The sequence below is a fragment of the Ictidomys tridecemlineatus genome, chromosome 11, assembly GCF_052094955.1.
Source record: "Ictidomys tridecemlineatus isolate mIctTri1 chromosome 11, mIctTri1.hap1, whole genome shotgun sequence".
Taxonomy (NCBI): domain Eukaryota; kingdom Metazoa; phylum Chordata; class Mammalia; order Rodentia; family Sciuridae; genus Ictidomys; species Ictidomys tridecemlineatus.
The window spans coordinates 45,590,125-45,606,624 of NC_135487.1; the positions used below are offsets into that span (position 1 = coordinate 45,590,125).

Sequence of the window (16,500 nt, forward strand, 5' to 3'; positions counted from 1 at the left end):
AGCCTGTTCATCTGTAGTTTTCTTTTCAGAACAGGCCCTTAAAAAGTACTATTTGCATTTGAAGTCTCTTGATTTGCATTCGGTTCTGTACATTCTCAGTGGAGTAGCCTAATTTTAATTTAAATTTCTCAGTGAAAACATTTTTTCCAGAAAGGTGAGCACAAAATCATTGTGGCACAAAGCCCTTTGGTGGGGCATTCCAGGAGGTGGAGCAGTACACTGTGGAGTCTGGGAGTCTGGGATACCAGAAGGGAATGCCCTGTAAGGAACCACCAGACTGGGAAGTTCCAGTCAACCAGGCCACACAGGGGAACAAGGCTGTCACAGCCCCTCCAGGGAGTGCCTCTTGTTCAGGTTCTTCCTCTGCTTTGCCCAGGAAATATGATTTGTTTTACTCTTGACTTAGGCCTGTTAATCATGTGGCTCCACCTCCCTGGTTTTAGAAATATCAGTTTCGCACGGTATTCCCATGCAAATTGGGAAGTAGCTATACTTCTTCCCATATAGACATATTGTTCTTAGGGAAATTACATAACTCCTAAGCAGGGTAACAATGTGTGGTATGCGAATTTGTTTTACCATTAGCAATGGCATGAAAGGGCCTAGCGGAGTGCCTAGTATATGGCTAATCACCAGAAGAGTCCTCATCCATAAACACTTTCCCAGTGCTCCAGCCCAGCTTCCTAGAGCAGCAAGCTTGTAACTTATATATTACTGTTTTATCAAGTCTCAGACCACACTTTTTATTTCTTTTCACATTGTCATTTTTGATATTCCATAGAATTTTTAACTGAATGAATATGGTATTATTATTACTACTTAACAAACAAGAAATGAGTCTTAGAAAGATTAGATATGAGAAATAAGTGAAATTCCTGAAGAACAGCTCAGTTTTTTTTTTTTTAATACTAAATTCAAAACTGCTGTTCTTAGTTGTTAAGGACCCATGCCCCTAGAGCAGTCCAGTCTTACCTGGAATCTATGGGCATCAAATGATCCCTGGAGGACTTAAAGGCATCTGTTGACCCCCTGAAGTTATGTTTAGTACTACTTTGTGTGTGACTTTTTTTATCTGGGCAGGTCAGTAGGTTTTATCATGTTCTCAGTGGGGTTCATGACCCCCCAAAAAGCTTAAGAAAGAACATCTGGGGGTAATCAGCCATAGTCAGTAAGCAGGATCTGGCCTTATGCAGTACAACGTGTTTTAACTTTCTAAACACGCACCATCTGTGGATTATCTTTGGAGGCCCAGGTTTCACCTAATCCATATTTTTAACAGATTCCTGAGTACCTTCAGCAAACCCTGAAGACCTCTGGGCAGGAACTGCTGTGCCCTTTGCTCATGACAGCCCTGTCCCTCATGATTTACTTCAAATCAACTGAAGTTTCAAATCCAGTGACCCCAGATCACCCACTGACCTCTCTCCCCCTTAGAGGCACCCCTGCCCAGGGGAGTCAGCATTCAAGCAGCCTGGTCAAAGGAGGCAGCTGCACTTGCCCTACACCCACCCCTGGGGTCTGAGGTCAGGCTACAGGGTGCTGACTGCCCAAACCTGGGCCTTCTTCTGATCTTCTTACCCTTAAGCTAAACTCCCTCTTCTCTATGTATTGGGTACCAACTGCTCGGTGACACTCACACTCTTACCAAAAGCCATGATAGTGGCTTCTATCTTCTCTCCAGCCAGATTGGTCTTCTTGGTGGTCCCCCATCTGAAACCTTGCACTTGGGCCTTTGGATCCTCCATCTTCCTATCTCCCTGACCTGTTCCTCCCTCCTCTTCAGCAATTCACTCCCATGGTCACACCTAGGATTTACCATCTCCCTGGATTGCTCAGACTTGAAACATTTCAAGGACTCTCTAGCCAACAAAAAATCCTCTTTTACATTTCTCTCCTGAGTCACCCTCAAATATCACCATGTGGCTGCTTCCTTAGGGTCACATTCCAGTTCATCTTCTTGTTTTTAATCCTTATTCAAAATACCTTATGAATTTTGAACTAGTTTTTTTGAATTTTCAAATGAGTTATCATCCTCAACTATTTGAATAACCTAGCCAAAAATAAAGAATTGTACATTAAAATTCACTCCCATATTCCTAAGTTGTATAGTAGAAGTGTAGTCCTCCTCTCAAACTGTATTGGTTTTTGCCAAATTTAATAAACTGTACAAGACAGGAATAAAGGTAATTCACATCAGGAAGATAGTGGGACAGAAGGTCTGAGATATAAGAACTGAATTGAAAAGGCAGTGAAACCCTGAGGCAGCCGGAGTGTGTGTTTGCCACAGAAGACTGACTGGAAATGGATCCTGGTTCCAGAAGCCTCATTATTAGAAAACTATTACCTGGTTTCAGGTGATAACAAAGGTTTCAGCCTTTGTCAGTGTAAGGTTTACATTCTTGATGGAATTAGAGCCCTCTTTTCTTGGCCCTACTACTGGACTCCCTAGGCACATTTTTTTAGGAAAAAAAAAAAAAAAACCAAACTCTTTAGTTCCCCTTTAGTTAAAGAGGACTGATCCGGGTGCCACCAGCTCTGTTCATTTTGGAGCAACGTTGAAATCACTCCATTCCAGTATGGCATAGAGGCCCAGGCCACAGTAGATTCTCATCAAATGTTTGAGTGAGCTGCATTAATATTAACTGTGCTAACAATGTCAACTGTTTTTGTTAGTGTCATGTAACTACTGATAAAAGTAAATGCTATAGTAATTGAGAGGGTTTTGGAGTCAGGCAGGCCCAGGTTGGAATTCCCCTCTGTGAGCAATTAACTGTGTCCCATAGGCAACACAGGCTCTCTGAGTCTGAGCTTTCTCAGACGGTGTGTACAAAGCTATTGGTGCAGTGTCAAGCATGGGGCAAACACTTAGCAAATGTTCCTTATCATTTACTTTTGCTACCATACTAATGGTTTCTTTTGCTTTTCCCTTTAAGTTTGGGACCCGCTTCATTATAGAGGCCATGGAGGCAGCAGGGCACTCCATCAGTACTCTTTTCTTGTGTGGGGGCCTGAGCAAGAATCCTCTTTTTGTGCAGATGCATGCAGACATTACTGGTAAGTCTGGGGATGAAGAGAGAAAGTCATTTTAGGCTTGGCAACCATTGGACATCACCAAGTGCTGGGCAGGTTGAGAACAGGAGGATATGGGTGATGGGTCAAGTTATTAAGATGACTCTGAAGATTTATGTTCATCATAAGGAAATTGACTATTGAATGAGATGAGAGAGGTCAGTAAGAGCTAGATTTTGATTCCAGCATTTACTCCACAATTTTGAGTACCTCTTGATTCGGGCATTGTAGGCAATATTGAAGATACAAATATGAAGAAAGACATAATTCTTGCTCTTACAGAGCTCAGGATCTATTGAGGAAGACAAAGAACAAATAGACTCATTAAACAAAATGTTGAAGAACTTCTGAGTGAGTAAATCATAGGATATTTTGAAAACCCAGTGGGAACTTTGCCCAGTTTTGAACCTGTGACAGTGCAGGCCAATGTGATCTAGAAGAAGTGATTAGAAAGATGCTGTGGGAACTGGGACCTGGCCACAAACTGGGAATTTGAACCCAAGGAGCCCACCGTCCTGAGATTCCTTCTCAGCTCATCAGAATCCAGAATCATAACACAGATGGAGGGAATCCAGAGTAATGGGCTGAGCCCTTTGTGATAAGGGAAGACAGTGGCAGAGCAATTTCTTAGTAAGTGCCCCTGGGACCCAGAGAAAGGGCCCTACTGACAGGAGATTTGCTGATGGCATAGAGGCAGGCCTGCACTCCCATTTCTCTGGACCCAGTACCTATACCTCTCTTGCTCATTCTCCCCTAGTGTCTCCTGAAGCATCCCTGGGAGGGCCAGGCACTAAATAAAACATGGAGAGTGGAGGGAAATAGGGGAGGGTTGTACCCAGCCTTACATCCAGCCTGATATCATCCCACTCTACCATGGCCTTCATTATGATCCTCTCTGGCCCCTGTTGCCTGGGCTCCTTTTCTCTGACAGCTGAGCAGGTCAAATCTCTGAGCTCACTCAAATCTCTCACCTCCTCATATCCTGTTTCTCCTCCAAGCCATGCAGATTCCTGCAGAAAAGAGCTTTATCTAATGTGATAGACACTGTTGATCCCTATACACTCTAAGAGGAAGCTCAACAGGCTAATTATCCCCATCTTTGAGATAAGTAGACTGAGGCACAAATTAGAAGACATTTGATAAAAATGTATAGTCTAAGAGTAGACCTATCAGGTTGGGAAGTGTAGAATTTACTTCCATTTAACAAGTTCCTACTATGTGCCAGTGTGAATCACCCTATAAACATTTGATCCTCCCATAACATGGAAATTAGAAAATAGACATTACTCACAAACCATTGAAGATGGTAAATTTGAATTAAGTTGACTTTTCCAAAGTCAAACAGCCAGTAAGGGATGGGTCAGGAGGAGTGTAATTTAGTTACGTCTGTACCCACCATCCCTCTGCTGCTGACCCAGGTTTCTTGACTTTTCCGGTGTAACCATTTGATGACGATCCCTTTACAAAGCTGTTCAAAACCTGTGGAAATGGACCATAGAGAGTGGTTGGAAGACTGAAGCACAAAGAGGAAAGACCAGAAAAGGGGCCCACATTACCTAATTTTCTAAAAATCAGCTGATTGGTTCAGTGAAGGTTCAGACTTAAAACTTGGTTTGTGATCTTCCAATTTCCAGCTTCAAATAGCCAAAAACACATCCACCTGGATGTAGGAAGGAAGATAGAAGTCAGGTTTGAGTTAACATATTGCTCAATAGAATGCGAAATCAGGGCCCTTGAAAGCAGGCAATCCAGAGTGACCAGGACACTGTCTCGACACTAGTTCCAGCCTTTGTGAAAACGGGTCACCTTCTAAGCCTGATACCCTGAGCTGACTCAGAAGCAAGGCCTGCAGCCATTTCACTGAAAGTTGGGCTTTGGAAACTGCTCTTCTCCAGACTGCAGAATGAAAAGGCTGTTAATCGTTGTTTGGATTCAGATTGAAACTGGACCCTTTGTCTCTAACTATGCACCAGTTACAGTTATAAACAAAGGGACCTTTTCTTTGGCCTGGAATTCCTCTGCTTTTGGAAGCCTGTGACTGACAAGTGATGGCAAAGTGCATCTGCCTTTAAATGCTTTGGGTTCTGCTAAACTCATTAATGCATCAGATAAAATAGTTCACATTCCAGGCAAGGCCCCCCTCTTCCTCTCCTTCACCCAGCACTCAAAAAAAGGAACACATTTGCATTTGCCCCTGTAAAAGGCCCTGAGAACACAGTGGCCATACACAGCAGCCTGTGGATAGGTAGTGCATTTGGTGCTTTTAAACATTGTGATTGCTCTAATTTTCCTACAAAGAAAGATTTAGAGAGGACATGGTACGTGATGCTCAGAAATACATGTGAAAAAACACAGTAGAATTTGTAAGATTCTTTGGAGATGGTACAGAGAGGTGGAAAGAACAACAAGCCAGGACTGTGATTCAGGACCAGTTATTTTACCTCTGTGAGCCTCAGTTCCCTCTTGTGGAAGACAGAAACGTTATCATCTCTCTCATGTAGATCATGCTGAGGGATAGATATGTCAGTGCTTGGGAGTTGGTTAACAATGAACCCTGTGCCTCATTCCCAGTAGAATCTATATCTATGACATCACTTCTCCCCTCCAGACAGCCCCACACCAAAAGGAAGAAGGGATGGTAGAGAAAAAGCAATTTAATTTTTTTTTAGCAAAATCTTTCCTGTGTTAGGAACAGCATGCTCTATGGGGCTTTGCCAGCTTGGGAAATGCCAACACTGGGAAGAATCTCTTAGTGCCCCGGCCACTTAGTTAACTGTGGTTTCAAGAAATACTTGGTATGTACTAAGTAATTGTAGGTTTTCCCCCAGTGACTTGGGACTAAATGTTCCTTCTTCTAAATTTTGTTTTTAGTACTGACAGTATACATGGGGGTTTTCCTCTTCCTGTCTTACTCATTATTTTAATCATTTGTTCATTCATTTATTCACTGCCATGCATTCTCTGAGCATACCAGCCTATCAAGTGCTGCGCTTCACCTGGAGATGCAAAAAGAGAATGATGCCCTACGGAGGGTTTTGTTATAAAACAGAAAAGGTGCTCATCATGGTCCTGTGACCAATGTGCAAAAGAGTAGAGTGGGAATCCAGAGGACAGAGTTGTCAGGTCATTCAGGTCCCGGCAGAGAACAGATGCACACTCAAGTCAGGTTAACTGGAGAAATGCTGAATAAGGGATCAATTTACAAAGGTGTGAGCCCAGGTTAGGGAGACCTGAACCATCAAGAAGTCCCCTGGGGCAGCCAGCAGTGTTTGTACCCCTAAGCTTACAGGGTTAGAGAGTTCCAGGGAGCTAGTGGTATCTAGAAACTGAGGGTCATATGAAGAAGTGGCCCAGCAGAAGTCTACTCAAGGATGTTGCCAGAGGACAAGGCCCATCTTTCAGGGCTCAAAGCAAGTGGGGAGATATGTGGAGGAAGTAGGGTTGGTCTGAGAGACAGTTGGAAGCAATGGGTTGTTTTACCCAGGGTAAACATCACAGATAGGGAAACTTCAAGAATTATCACAGCTAATGTTAATTTAGTGCTTTCTCCAAGTCAAGCAGTAGGTGCTTTACTTTCACCAGCTCTTTTAATTCTCACAGCAACTCTAAGCTGGAATTTGAATCCCATTTTGAAAAAACAAACAAACAAACAAACAAAAAAACACATACACACACACACACAAAGAGAAGTCAGGATCACACAACTAAGTTGGTGAAGAAGAAGCCAAAGTTCAAACCCTGGCAGTCTGGCTCTGGAGCACTTAGGGCTGCAACCTGAGAGCTAATAGAGGATTCATTAGATTCACTCTGGTCTCTGGTTTCCAAGGGGAGGGATTTGGGAGTAGTTTCTCCCTACCCAGACATAGGGAAATTTTGGCAGGGAAAAGAGGGACTGGGAGACAAATGGTGTTTGTTGGTGCAAGCTTCTAAAAACTCCCAGATCATGGAAAAAAGTCTGAGTAGCAGGCTCACATTACACCCCCATCATTCCTGGGATTCTGCAAAGGTCTACAGTGCCCTCTCCTAATTGGGCCATGATCACCCTTCATTGTGGCTGGTGCTCATCCTTTCCTTCTAGATGTCTGACAGCAACCTGCTCTGCCCTTCCCACTATTGCACTTTGCAGTCCAGGTGAAGTACAAGTAGAGTCTTTGCTCCCCATCCACCTAATTCTGACAGTGCCAGCCACTATTTCTGTAGAGTTTACCATGGGCCAGGAATTGTGCTGTGCCCCATGTGTATGCCCTGTTGTTTACCCTCAGAGTGCACCTGTGTGCTAAGTCTTATCCCCATTTCACATGGGGAAACCAAGACTGCAGAGTTTAAGGAGCTTGCAGAAGGACTCAGTGGAATCAGGAAACAAACCCAGGTCTGAGTTTTTCCCCAGAGCCCACTCACCTGAGCTTACAGCAGGGGGACTGGTATTTCCAGGTCTCCTGGGAATTCTGCTCCCTGGTCCCTTTATGTGGTGGCTGGGCAGCTGACCCAGCCCTGAAGAAAGGCAGTGAATTAGGAATGATGTGACAAGGAGGAGTGTATAGCAGAGAGGTCTTCCTTGATAAGAGACGGTCTTTAGAAAAATAGCTCTCACGTGCTGAGTAGAGGAAGATTTCACTCCAGAACTTACCTCTGTGGCATTTGCTGCCATCTCCCAATAAGCAAATATATATCTGGTAGGTACTGTTTTAATGCTTTATTTTTAAGTCCTATGATATGGGTAGAATCTGAAACCCACTTTGGAAGCTGAAGTAGAAAGAAGTTAGACAACTTGCTTAGGGTCACACAGTGAAGTCAGTAAAGAAGCTGACAATTTAGAATCCTGAATTATTTGTATTAGTCGTGAACCCCTGTGAACCCTCTGGGAGTTGGTATGTGGAGGATTCTTCCTGCCTGATGGTCCCTTACTCACCCTTCAAATGCCTGTGTAAGCCCCATGTCCACAATGATCACCACTACCCCAGAAATTCTTACTCTCGTAATTTAATCACTCTCCATGTAGGAGGTACTGTCTAAACACCAGGAATACAGCTGTAGACCAGACAAAGCCCCTGCCAGCAGAAAGCCCGAATTCTGGCATGAGGAACAAGACACTAGACAACATAATACAATATAAGCTGGAAAGTGAGGAGGAAAGAGGGAGGAGGTGAAGTGAGGGTACATTGTCATTTTGAATCCCATGCCCCAGGCTCAGTAGGAAGGTTATGTTTACATGAAGAAGGGGAGAAGGTGGTTACCAGGTGGGCATCTGGAAGGACCTAGAAGCATATTCAAGAAACAGCCAGGAGGCCAGAGTCATATGGCTGGGAGGAAAGGAGAAGATCAAAGTGACAAAGTAAACCTAGACCCTGGAGGGAAGGCTTTTTCAGACAATGTCAGTGCACTGAGAAAGGGGAGAAGCCACTGGAGAGCAGAATCCCACCCTCTCTTGCTACTTCCCTTCTCTTAGTACATCTCAGTCAGAGAACCAGCCCCCCGCATGACCTGCTTCTCTTTCTCATCCATCTCCCCTTTGAGATCTGAACAACAGACACTGTCTGATTCATCTCAGCTTCCCTGGGCCCAACAAAGCAGTAATATACATTTGTTGAGCTGAACTTGAACCAAATGTCAGGTAGCAGCTGGAATACCTGGGCTGTGAGGTCTCCAGAGCTGATACATATGGTGTGGGCTCTCCAGAGGCTCTGGGCTATTGTACCAGCAGGCACAGCCAGTGAAACCCCTTAGAACTGGGTAATTCTGGGGAACAGGGGCTGGGGGTCCTGGGAGGGCTGCTCCTGGGGTTGCTTGCTGGCTCTCCACACTGCCCCCACCCTGCTCCCTAACCAAGGTGTGGCCTTGTTCCGCACAGGCATGTCTGTGGTCCTGTCGCAAGAGGTGGAGTCTGTTCTTGTGGGAGCTGCTATTCTGGGTGCCTGTGCCTCCGGGGATTTCACTTCTGTGCAGGTATGTGAGGACCTGGGGGCGGGCCTTGATCCTTCCTCTGTCTGAGGCTGATCTTCCTCTTGACAGCAGCTCTCATCTTGCAAAACACACACAGGATATAATTAAGAAATGATAGGTTGCAGCCAGGGAAATCACAAATGCTTCCAGCTTCAGACATATTTATTGCAGTTTTCATTTGACTTGGCTTCTATTGGTGTTGGTTCTGTTTTTCTGTTGGTTCTGTTTTTCTGTTGGTTTTCTTTTTTCTCCTTTAAAATGGCTCTTAAATTATGTTTTTAAATTTCCCCCTTGATAATTTTTCTTTGCACAATGGAAACAGGTAAGACTCAAATGGTTTTTTGTGCATACTTCAAATTTTGTTTTTGTCTATTTCAATCTTGTCACTTTCCAAATAGATATAAGGCCTCTGTCAATAAGAAACACAGGGAAAAAAATGTTAGAAAAGAATTAAAAAAGGAAATAAGGAACAAAAATATAGGAAGAAAGAAATAATTTGGTGGCTGTGATTGAGTACATAATTTGGCTTTGAGCTTCCTGGCAGCCAAGACAAAAAAAAAAAAAAAAGAACGCATGATTAGTTGCGTAATTCTTATTTTCAGAAGGAGGAAACATACTAATTTCTCAGAAGACACAAAGCTTTTTCTGCCACCAAATTGCCTAAGACATTGCACGTATGGGGCTTTGTGGATAGAGTCCAAGTCTAACTAAAATAGTAGAAAATGGGTGAAAAATGAGGATACTGGAGAGACTAAGAGCAAAGGATCTGGGGTTGGACCTGGGCTCCGATCCTAGCTGGATAGTGTCCTAGCTCTTGTGACCAAACCACTTTGCAGCACACACCTGCACTTCTTTATATACTTTAGATTTCATGACAGTAGCTTGTTGTGAATTCGTTCTATGGGTCACATGCTCCCATTAGTCCCCACGTAGCTCTATTATCCACATTTTATACTTGAGGAGCCAAAGGTATAAAGAAATGGCTTAGCTTCACATGAAGCAGCCAGGAAAGGCTGGAATGGAGAAGTCTGGCTCCCAGGTCTCAGTGGAGAGTTCAAGAGATATTTGTTTAGCAGTTAATATGAGAACTTAATGACTTCCCCACAGTCTCAGGATTAAGACCAAAAGCCAGGTTTTCCACTAGTAGCCCAGTAATTAGAATTTCGTTTACTGTGACCCTCTTCTGTGCCTGACTATAACCTCCTGACACCTGTAATGTCCTTCGTGGGCCATAAAGACTGATCAACAGATCCAGGAAGCTTACAAAACTTAAGGGCACACTGTTAGATACAAAAGCCTCTTTCTACAATCCATGCTTTTTGTAGTACATTTTGGGAAAAGTGGTATGCTACACACTGTTCTAGCCTCTGGAATTGATGACTCCAAAATTTCTCTAAGGAATAGACTGCATTTAAGAATACCTAATAGACTTTAACCAAAGCCATTAAAGAAAATGGGTACAATTGAATTTCCAATGGTTTCTGGTTTCACTGATTCTCTCAAAAAACATCACATGGAAATTTTATTTACTGTTAAAATATTAATGGATTGTCGATTTTTATTATTATAATGTATGAACTTTAGAAGCTGTCTCACAACTAGAGGTCTTGTTCCTCTTGGGATAAATTATACTAGTTAAATCAAAATAATAGTGATGTTTATTAAGGCACTTCATAACCCCCAAAGTGAGGGTATTTAGAGAGGAGATTTTGAAAGATAATTAAATGAGATCACGAGGGCAGAGCCCTGATTCCAAGGGTTAGTGGCCTTATGCAAAAAGATATCAGAAAGTTTGCTCTTACTCCCTCAGAATTTGACTGTGTAAACCAAAAGAGCACCCTCACCAGAGCCCAATAATGTTGGCACCCTGATTTCAGACTTTGAACCTCTGAAACTGTGAGAAAATAAATTTCTGTCATTTAAACAACAATTCTTGATATTTTGTCAGATCAGTCTTAGCAGACCAAGACACCTCTTGACAACCTCCATGCCTTGGACAGATCATTCTATCCTTGTATTATAGATAAGAAAATTAAGGTGCAAGGACATTTTAATTATTTACTCAAGGCCACACAGTTAGTAAGGGTGGAAGCATCATTGAAATGGAAGTCTCTGTGGATCTATACCCTATGTTAATCCTCATTCTTTTTCTAAACTGTTTGATTTTTTCCCTTCTTTCTTTAAAATATTTTCTTGGCTTTTAAAAAAAAAATTAGTTGTAGATGGACATAATACCTTTATTTATTTATTTATTTTTACGTGGTGCTGATGAGGGTTGAACCCCGTGCCTCACACATGCTAGGGCTACAGACAGAACCAGGGCTTCCAGCTCCAAGAGTTCCATGATATCCTCCTTTAATTAGAAACTGAGCTCAGTTCTGCATTGGCATCTTTGCTACAAGAGATTTGCTGTTAATCTTTGGAACAGAATCTAAGATACGGTATATTTGGACTGGTGACTTGAGTAGCAGCAGCAGGGTTCAAAGCATCTTAAAGACAAGCTCATGTCTCCTACTCAAGCCAAGGAAGCAGGTGCCTGTTCTGATTGTTTTCAGGTTATCCTGTAACTCAGCAAAGGGAGCCCCTGAATGAGAAAGGCCCAAGTTGTATCTGTCATCATTTACCTGCCTCAATCCCTACAGTCTTGACTCAGTGCTTTCTTATACATCCTCAGACAGTATCACCTGTCCTCTCCAGGTACTTGTTTTGTTTGTTTGCTTTTAAATATCTAAATAAGAAAAATTGCCACCACTAGGACTGTTAAGCTGAGGAGGCTCGAAAGTTCCGCTGTCCTCCCAGGTGTAATCAACATCATTAGAATGATTATGTTAAGACTTGCTTTAGAGAAGTAAGTGTATGTATTTGGCTTCATTCACCCTTCTCAAAGAGAAGCCAACCTGTGAGCTCAGGCCTGGGGAACCAGCTCAAGATTCTGGCATGGTGAGGTAAAACAGAATTGCTTCTTCCCAGGATTCAACCAGATCTTCAACAGTCTTTTCTTTGAACTTCAAAGATCCTAGCCAGGTCTTCAGAGGACCTGCCATTCCTGACTTCAGAGAAACCAAATAATTCCTTTCAGGAACTCAACTATTACAGCAGAACTCAACTCTTGTCTTGTCTGAGGTCACATGTCTAGTGGTTGAATGGAGGATTTCACTTTTTATCTAGATGGGCTGACATTGGCAATCTGAACCAGTCATATCCATTAGATGAAGGGAAGGCTAGAAGAGTTCAGAGGACACCGACTGCAGACCTACAAAAGGGGAAGCAGGTTTTCCCAATTTATTAGGCCCATGAATGGAAGACTTCAGCCAAGGGCAGAGCCCTGTGTCTTCCTTTGGTGACACCAGTGTATCAGAATGGAACCACTGTGGTAGATTTTATTAAAGCTACTGCAAACTTGTATATATGTCAAGTCCAAGGAAATCCTGAGGTGGAGGGTTTGGGACAGTGGATGGAATTTTATGGTGAGGTGTTAGTATAAGATCCACTGCTCTTACCAACTTGGAAACATGTTGACAATTAACTAGCTTTCACCTCTTGTTCTTTTTTCCACTAATATTTTCATTTTCTGGGTCTTCCTGTCTCCCCCCTGCCCTTTACTTCCCTCTTTTCCTTTTAGACATCTAATATCTTCTTACGATGCCCTTTTCAAATAAGAGCCTCATGGAGGGCACTGACATAGCCATCCATCTTCACTGAGGAATAGAAGGACTAGCCATATCCTAGAGACATATCCTGCGGGAAGCAAGTTGTCCTGTAAGTAGCTGTCTTCAAAGAGTGTAAGGACATGTCAGAGTCAGCTTCCTACTATGGAATCAGGTCACAGCTAGGCTGTTCCCATGGTGAGAATTCAGCTGTTTAGTAGGAGTTGGGGGCAGAGGTAACATGGATGAGAGTCTTTTCCCCTCCTTTTATTCATGGGACTGTGAATCCATATAGTCTTGACCTCTGTGATCTTTCCATATGATCACACCCCCATTCCTGTGTCAGTGCACTAAAAATAATATCTCTGATTTTGACTATTCTGGAAAACACAATTCTGGATATGATTGGTTTAGATTGCCAATGTCAGCCCATCTAGATAAAAAGTGAAATCCTCCATTCAACCATTAGACACTATTCTGGAAAGCCATAGCACTTCTGTAGATCCCAAGTCCTGGAAACCAGTAAATTGGAAAAAAATATAAGTTTATAAAAATGCTTACATTTTCTAAGCAGAGAAAATAGAATGATTTTCCAATAAATGAAAGAAAAAAAAGTTGTTTTCCAAAAGTCATGAGAGAAAACCCAATCAAATGGCAAAGAGGCAGAAATGTGAAATGGTTTTCCGCAGTTCTGCTGTCTTCATTCCCCCTGCAGATGTCATTAGCATTCTGTAATTTCTTAAGAGGCAGGTTTTTTCCAAGATTATTTATACAAAACAACCTTTAACTCCAACAGTACTATTTATCTTGAACCACCATCTTCCTCTCCCACCTCCATTCCTCCAAAAAAAGGCAGTGGAGGAATCATCCCAAGCAGCAAAAATCAACACAAGGAGACAATGACAAGAGACCAAACGAGCTCAGCAATCATTGTAAGGGGAGTACAGTATAAAGAAATAAGCTCAGGACTGGGATTGTGGCTCAGCAGTAGAGTGCTCGCATAGCATGGGAGGGACCGGATTCGATTCTCAGCACCATATAAAAATAAAGGCATTGTGTTGTGTCCATCTACAAAAAAAGATTCTCTCTCTCTCTCTCTTTAGAAAAGAAAAAGAAAGAAAGAAAGAAAGAAAGAAAGAAAGAAAGAAAGAAAGAAAGAAAGCTCAATTATTCAAAACGCTTGCTTTCTCCCACCCGCTGTAAGCTGCCACCCCATAAACCACTGACTCCATTCACTCCCACCATCAACTTTCCCTGTCACGTTCCAGACAGACTCCTGTGTCTCCCAGACCAATACTTGTAAGTGGCCAGTGGAGAGCCATGATTACTCACCCTTTCTGTAATGTGTGCCCACAAGATAAACTATCCACGCTGACCGCAGTGGTCTGCCCTTGAGGCCAGTCCTTGCAAACATCCTCAGTGCTCCCTTGAAGCCTCTCCTGTCCTGTCTCCTGAAATTTACTTCACTTGGAGCCTGTCACATTCATCACCTAAGAGCTTCAGAGCCTGTGATTTTGCATATAATATCTCCCATTTTATTTTGTGAAAGTCAACTTGCTATGACTTTTTAGTTCAATTTGACTTTTGATCACTTTAAATACCAGTTTTGTAGTTTGCAATGTAAAGCTGATTATCATGACTTCAATTTCTGGAGGTTTGGACAGACGGAAGTATACTAGGTATTTGCTGAATGTGATGTTGGTCCTAACATTCATTATATGTATGAAACCACCCCCATTCTTGGTGCATTTAATTGAAGTTTGCTTATTTCTTTTTTCTTCTTCTTTTGAAATACAACTAATAATTTATGTTAATTGGCAAAAATAATAAAATTCAGTTACTATGAAGGAAAAATATGAAAACAATAATTTCATTATCCTAAAATTACCTATTTGGGGTTATTTTAATAATATAAACTAATATTCTGGTTTCTATTCTTTTTGTCTTTTTATACATAATCATTTTATATTTTTTAAATTGCAAAAATATGTTCATACAATGTGTACTATTTTATAGCTTTTTCCCCACCCCAAAACATAATAAACCTCTTTATTTATAATTTTTGTAGGCTATGTAACTTTCTACCCCATAAAACATAACATGCTTTATTTCAAGTGTCCCCAAGTCTTAAATAGTTAAGTTGTCTTCATTATTTTAAAGAATGCTGCAGCTTAAATCTCTATAGCTAAATTTTTGCACACAGTCTAAATTATTTCCATAAAGTATAATTTATGGAGGTATATAATTGTTTAGTCAAAAAGTTTACCAAAATTTTAGGATTTTTATACATAGTAACAGTTTGTCCTCCTGCCAATAGTAGATGAAAATTCGAGGTTCATATTTCTTGTGTACAAGGAGACTCTTGCTGTAAATTTTAATTCCATTTAGATTTCATCCCCAGGCCTCTTATAATCCTATTCATTTCACATATGGTCCTGATATCAACTTTTTTTAGTAGCCTTTTGCCCTTTACTGCTTAAGCATGTGTTTCTGGAGACATAAGATGCTGGTTTCTAATTAAATAGATTCAAATTTCTGATTGAATTTTCTGAGTACATATCCTGTCCCATATGTCAATTTCCCATACAGAGTCAACAAAAAAAAAACTTTGGAACAGTAATTAATAGTTTAAATAAGAATTAAATTAAGAATGTGATGTTGGTCCTGACATTCATTACACTTATTGCCATAGCTGGTTAACAGTACAGTCTCATCTTCTTAAGGATTCCATCCCCCTTCTAAAAAAAAAAATCAGGTTTTGATTTATTATAAATCTCTTGGTTCCAATTCCATTTTCAGAATAGCACCATATATATAAATGTCAAAACATTATCTCAAAATTAGAATTCTACTTTTAGGAGGTTATTTGAATATAGAATATATAACATTTGATCTCCCTGTTCCTTATAGGATTAGCCAAGAGCAGGGTCTAGTACTTTCCATCTATTTTTATTCATAGAATTACAGAAGCAGCCTAGTAGGTGTTAACAGTGTCCATTGTGCAGATGATGACCCTTGAGCACAGAGAAAAAAATTGTATCAACCTGATTAACACAAAGTTCATCGAGCCATGTCATAGTAAATATATGTCCATTGTTTGGAAATAGCATAGAGGCCATTGGGTGATGCCCAATGTAGAAACAAAAATAAGAAGGGTACCCTCTTTAGTTTGACATTTTCTCATTCAGTTGCCTAGAGAAGATTTTGCATCAGTCTTACCAGTATTGTTTCACTTTATTTGCTTTTAATCAAAATCTGCCTGCTTATATTTTATAATGGTAGAAATTTTTAAAAAAACTATTGAAGAACTTTACTTAAAAGATACTTTTTATACTATTGCTATAAAATTAGAATAACTCATAAATAGCAAGTTCATGCTTTATGAGATTAATATTCATAATTAGTATCATATTATATTAATATTCATCATTAATATTCAGTAAATTAGATGACAGAATCCAAGATCAGGAAAGACAAGGCCTGTAGTTAAATCAAGAACATTCTATAATTGGGAAAATAGCTCCAAAGAATGACTGCGCACACCCTCACATACATATATATACGCATACATCCCACACACTACCACCACTAGGAAAAAATTTGATTCAGAGTCATGGAGAGTACAGAGTCTCATTCAAGTTTATGAAAGAATACTGGTGGCAGCATTGAGGCAATGACTAAGAAGTATGCAGAGGGAAAAAGTTTATTACAATTGCTTGCTGGAGGTATGTGATACTCTGCAATGAAATATAAGTAGTACCATTGATTCAGGACCATGAATAGTATGTCTTTCATCAGATGTATATCAAAGAGATGTAGACATTTAAAATTTTGGTTTCATGTT

General features: G+C 41.1%; 1 protein-coding gene across 13 annotated transcripts in view; it reads left to right on the plus strand.

Moving 5' to 3' along the window:
- The window catches only part of Fggy (FGGY carbohydrate kinase domain containing), a 400,280-nt gene that overhangs the window by 315,798 nt on the left and 67,982 nt on the right, over window positions 1-16,500 (plus strand). For 12 of the 13 annotated variants that reach the window (XR_013427818.1, XR_013427819.1, XM_078026357.1 and 9 more), the window contains 2 exons: window positions 2,934-3,054; window positions 8,918-9,012. Coding sequence is in view for 11 of the 13 variants with exons in the window: in XM_078026357.1 (XP_077882483.1) it covers window positions 2,934-3,054; window positions 8,918-9,012 (216 nt within the window). In the remaining 2 variants the exon portion in view is untranslated. Of the gene's footprint in view, window positions 1-2,933; window positions 3,055-8,917; window positions 9,013-13,759; window positions 14,511-16,500 lie in introns of those variants that run through there. The other variant, XM_078026361.1, reaches the window with a different exon arrangement.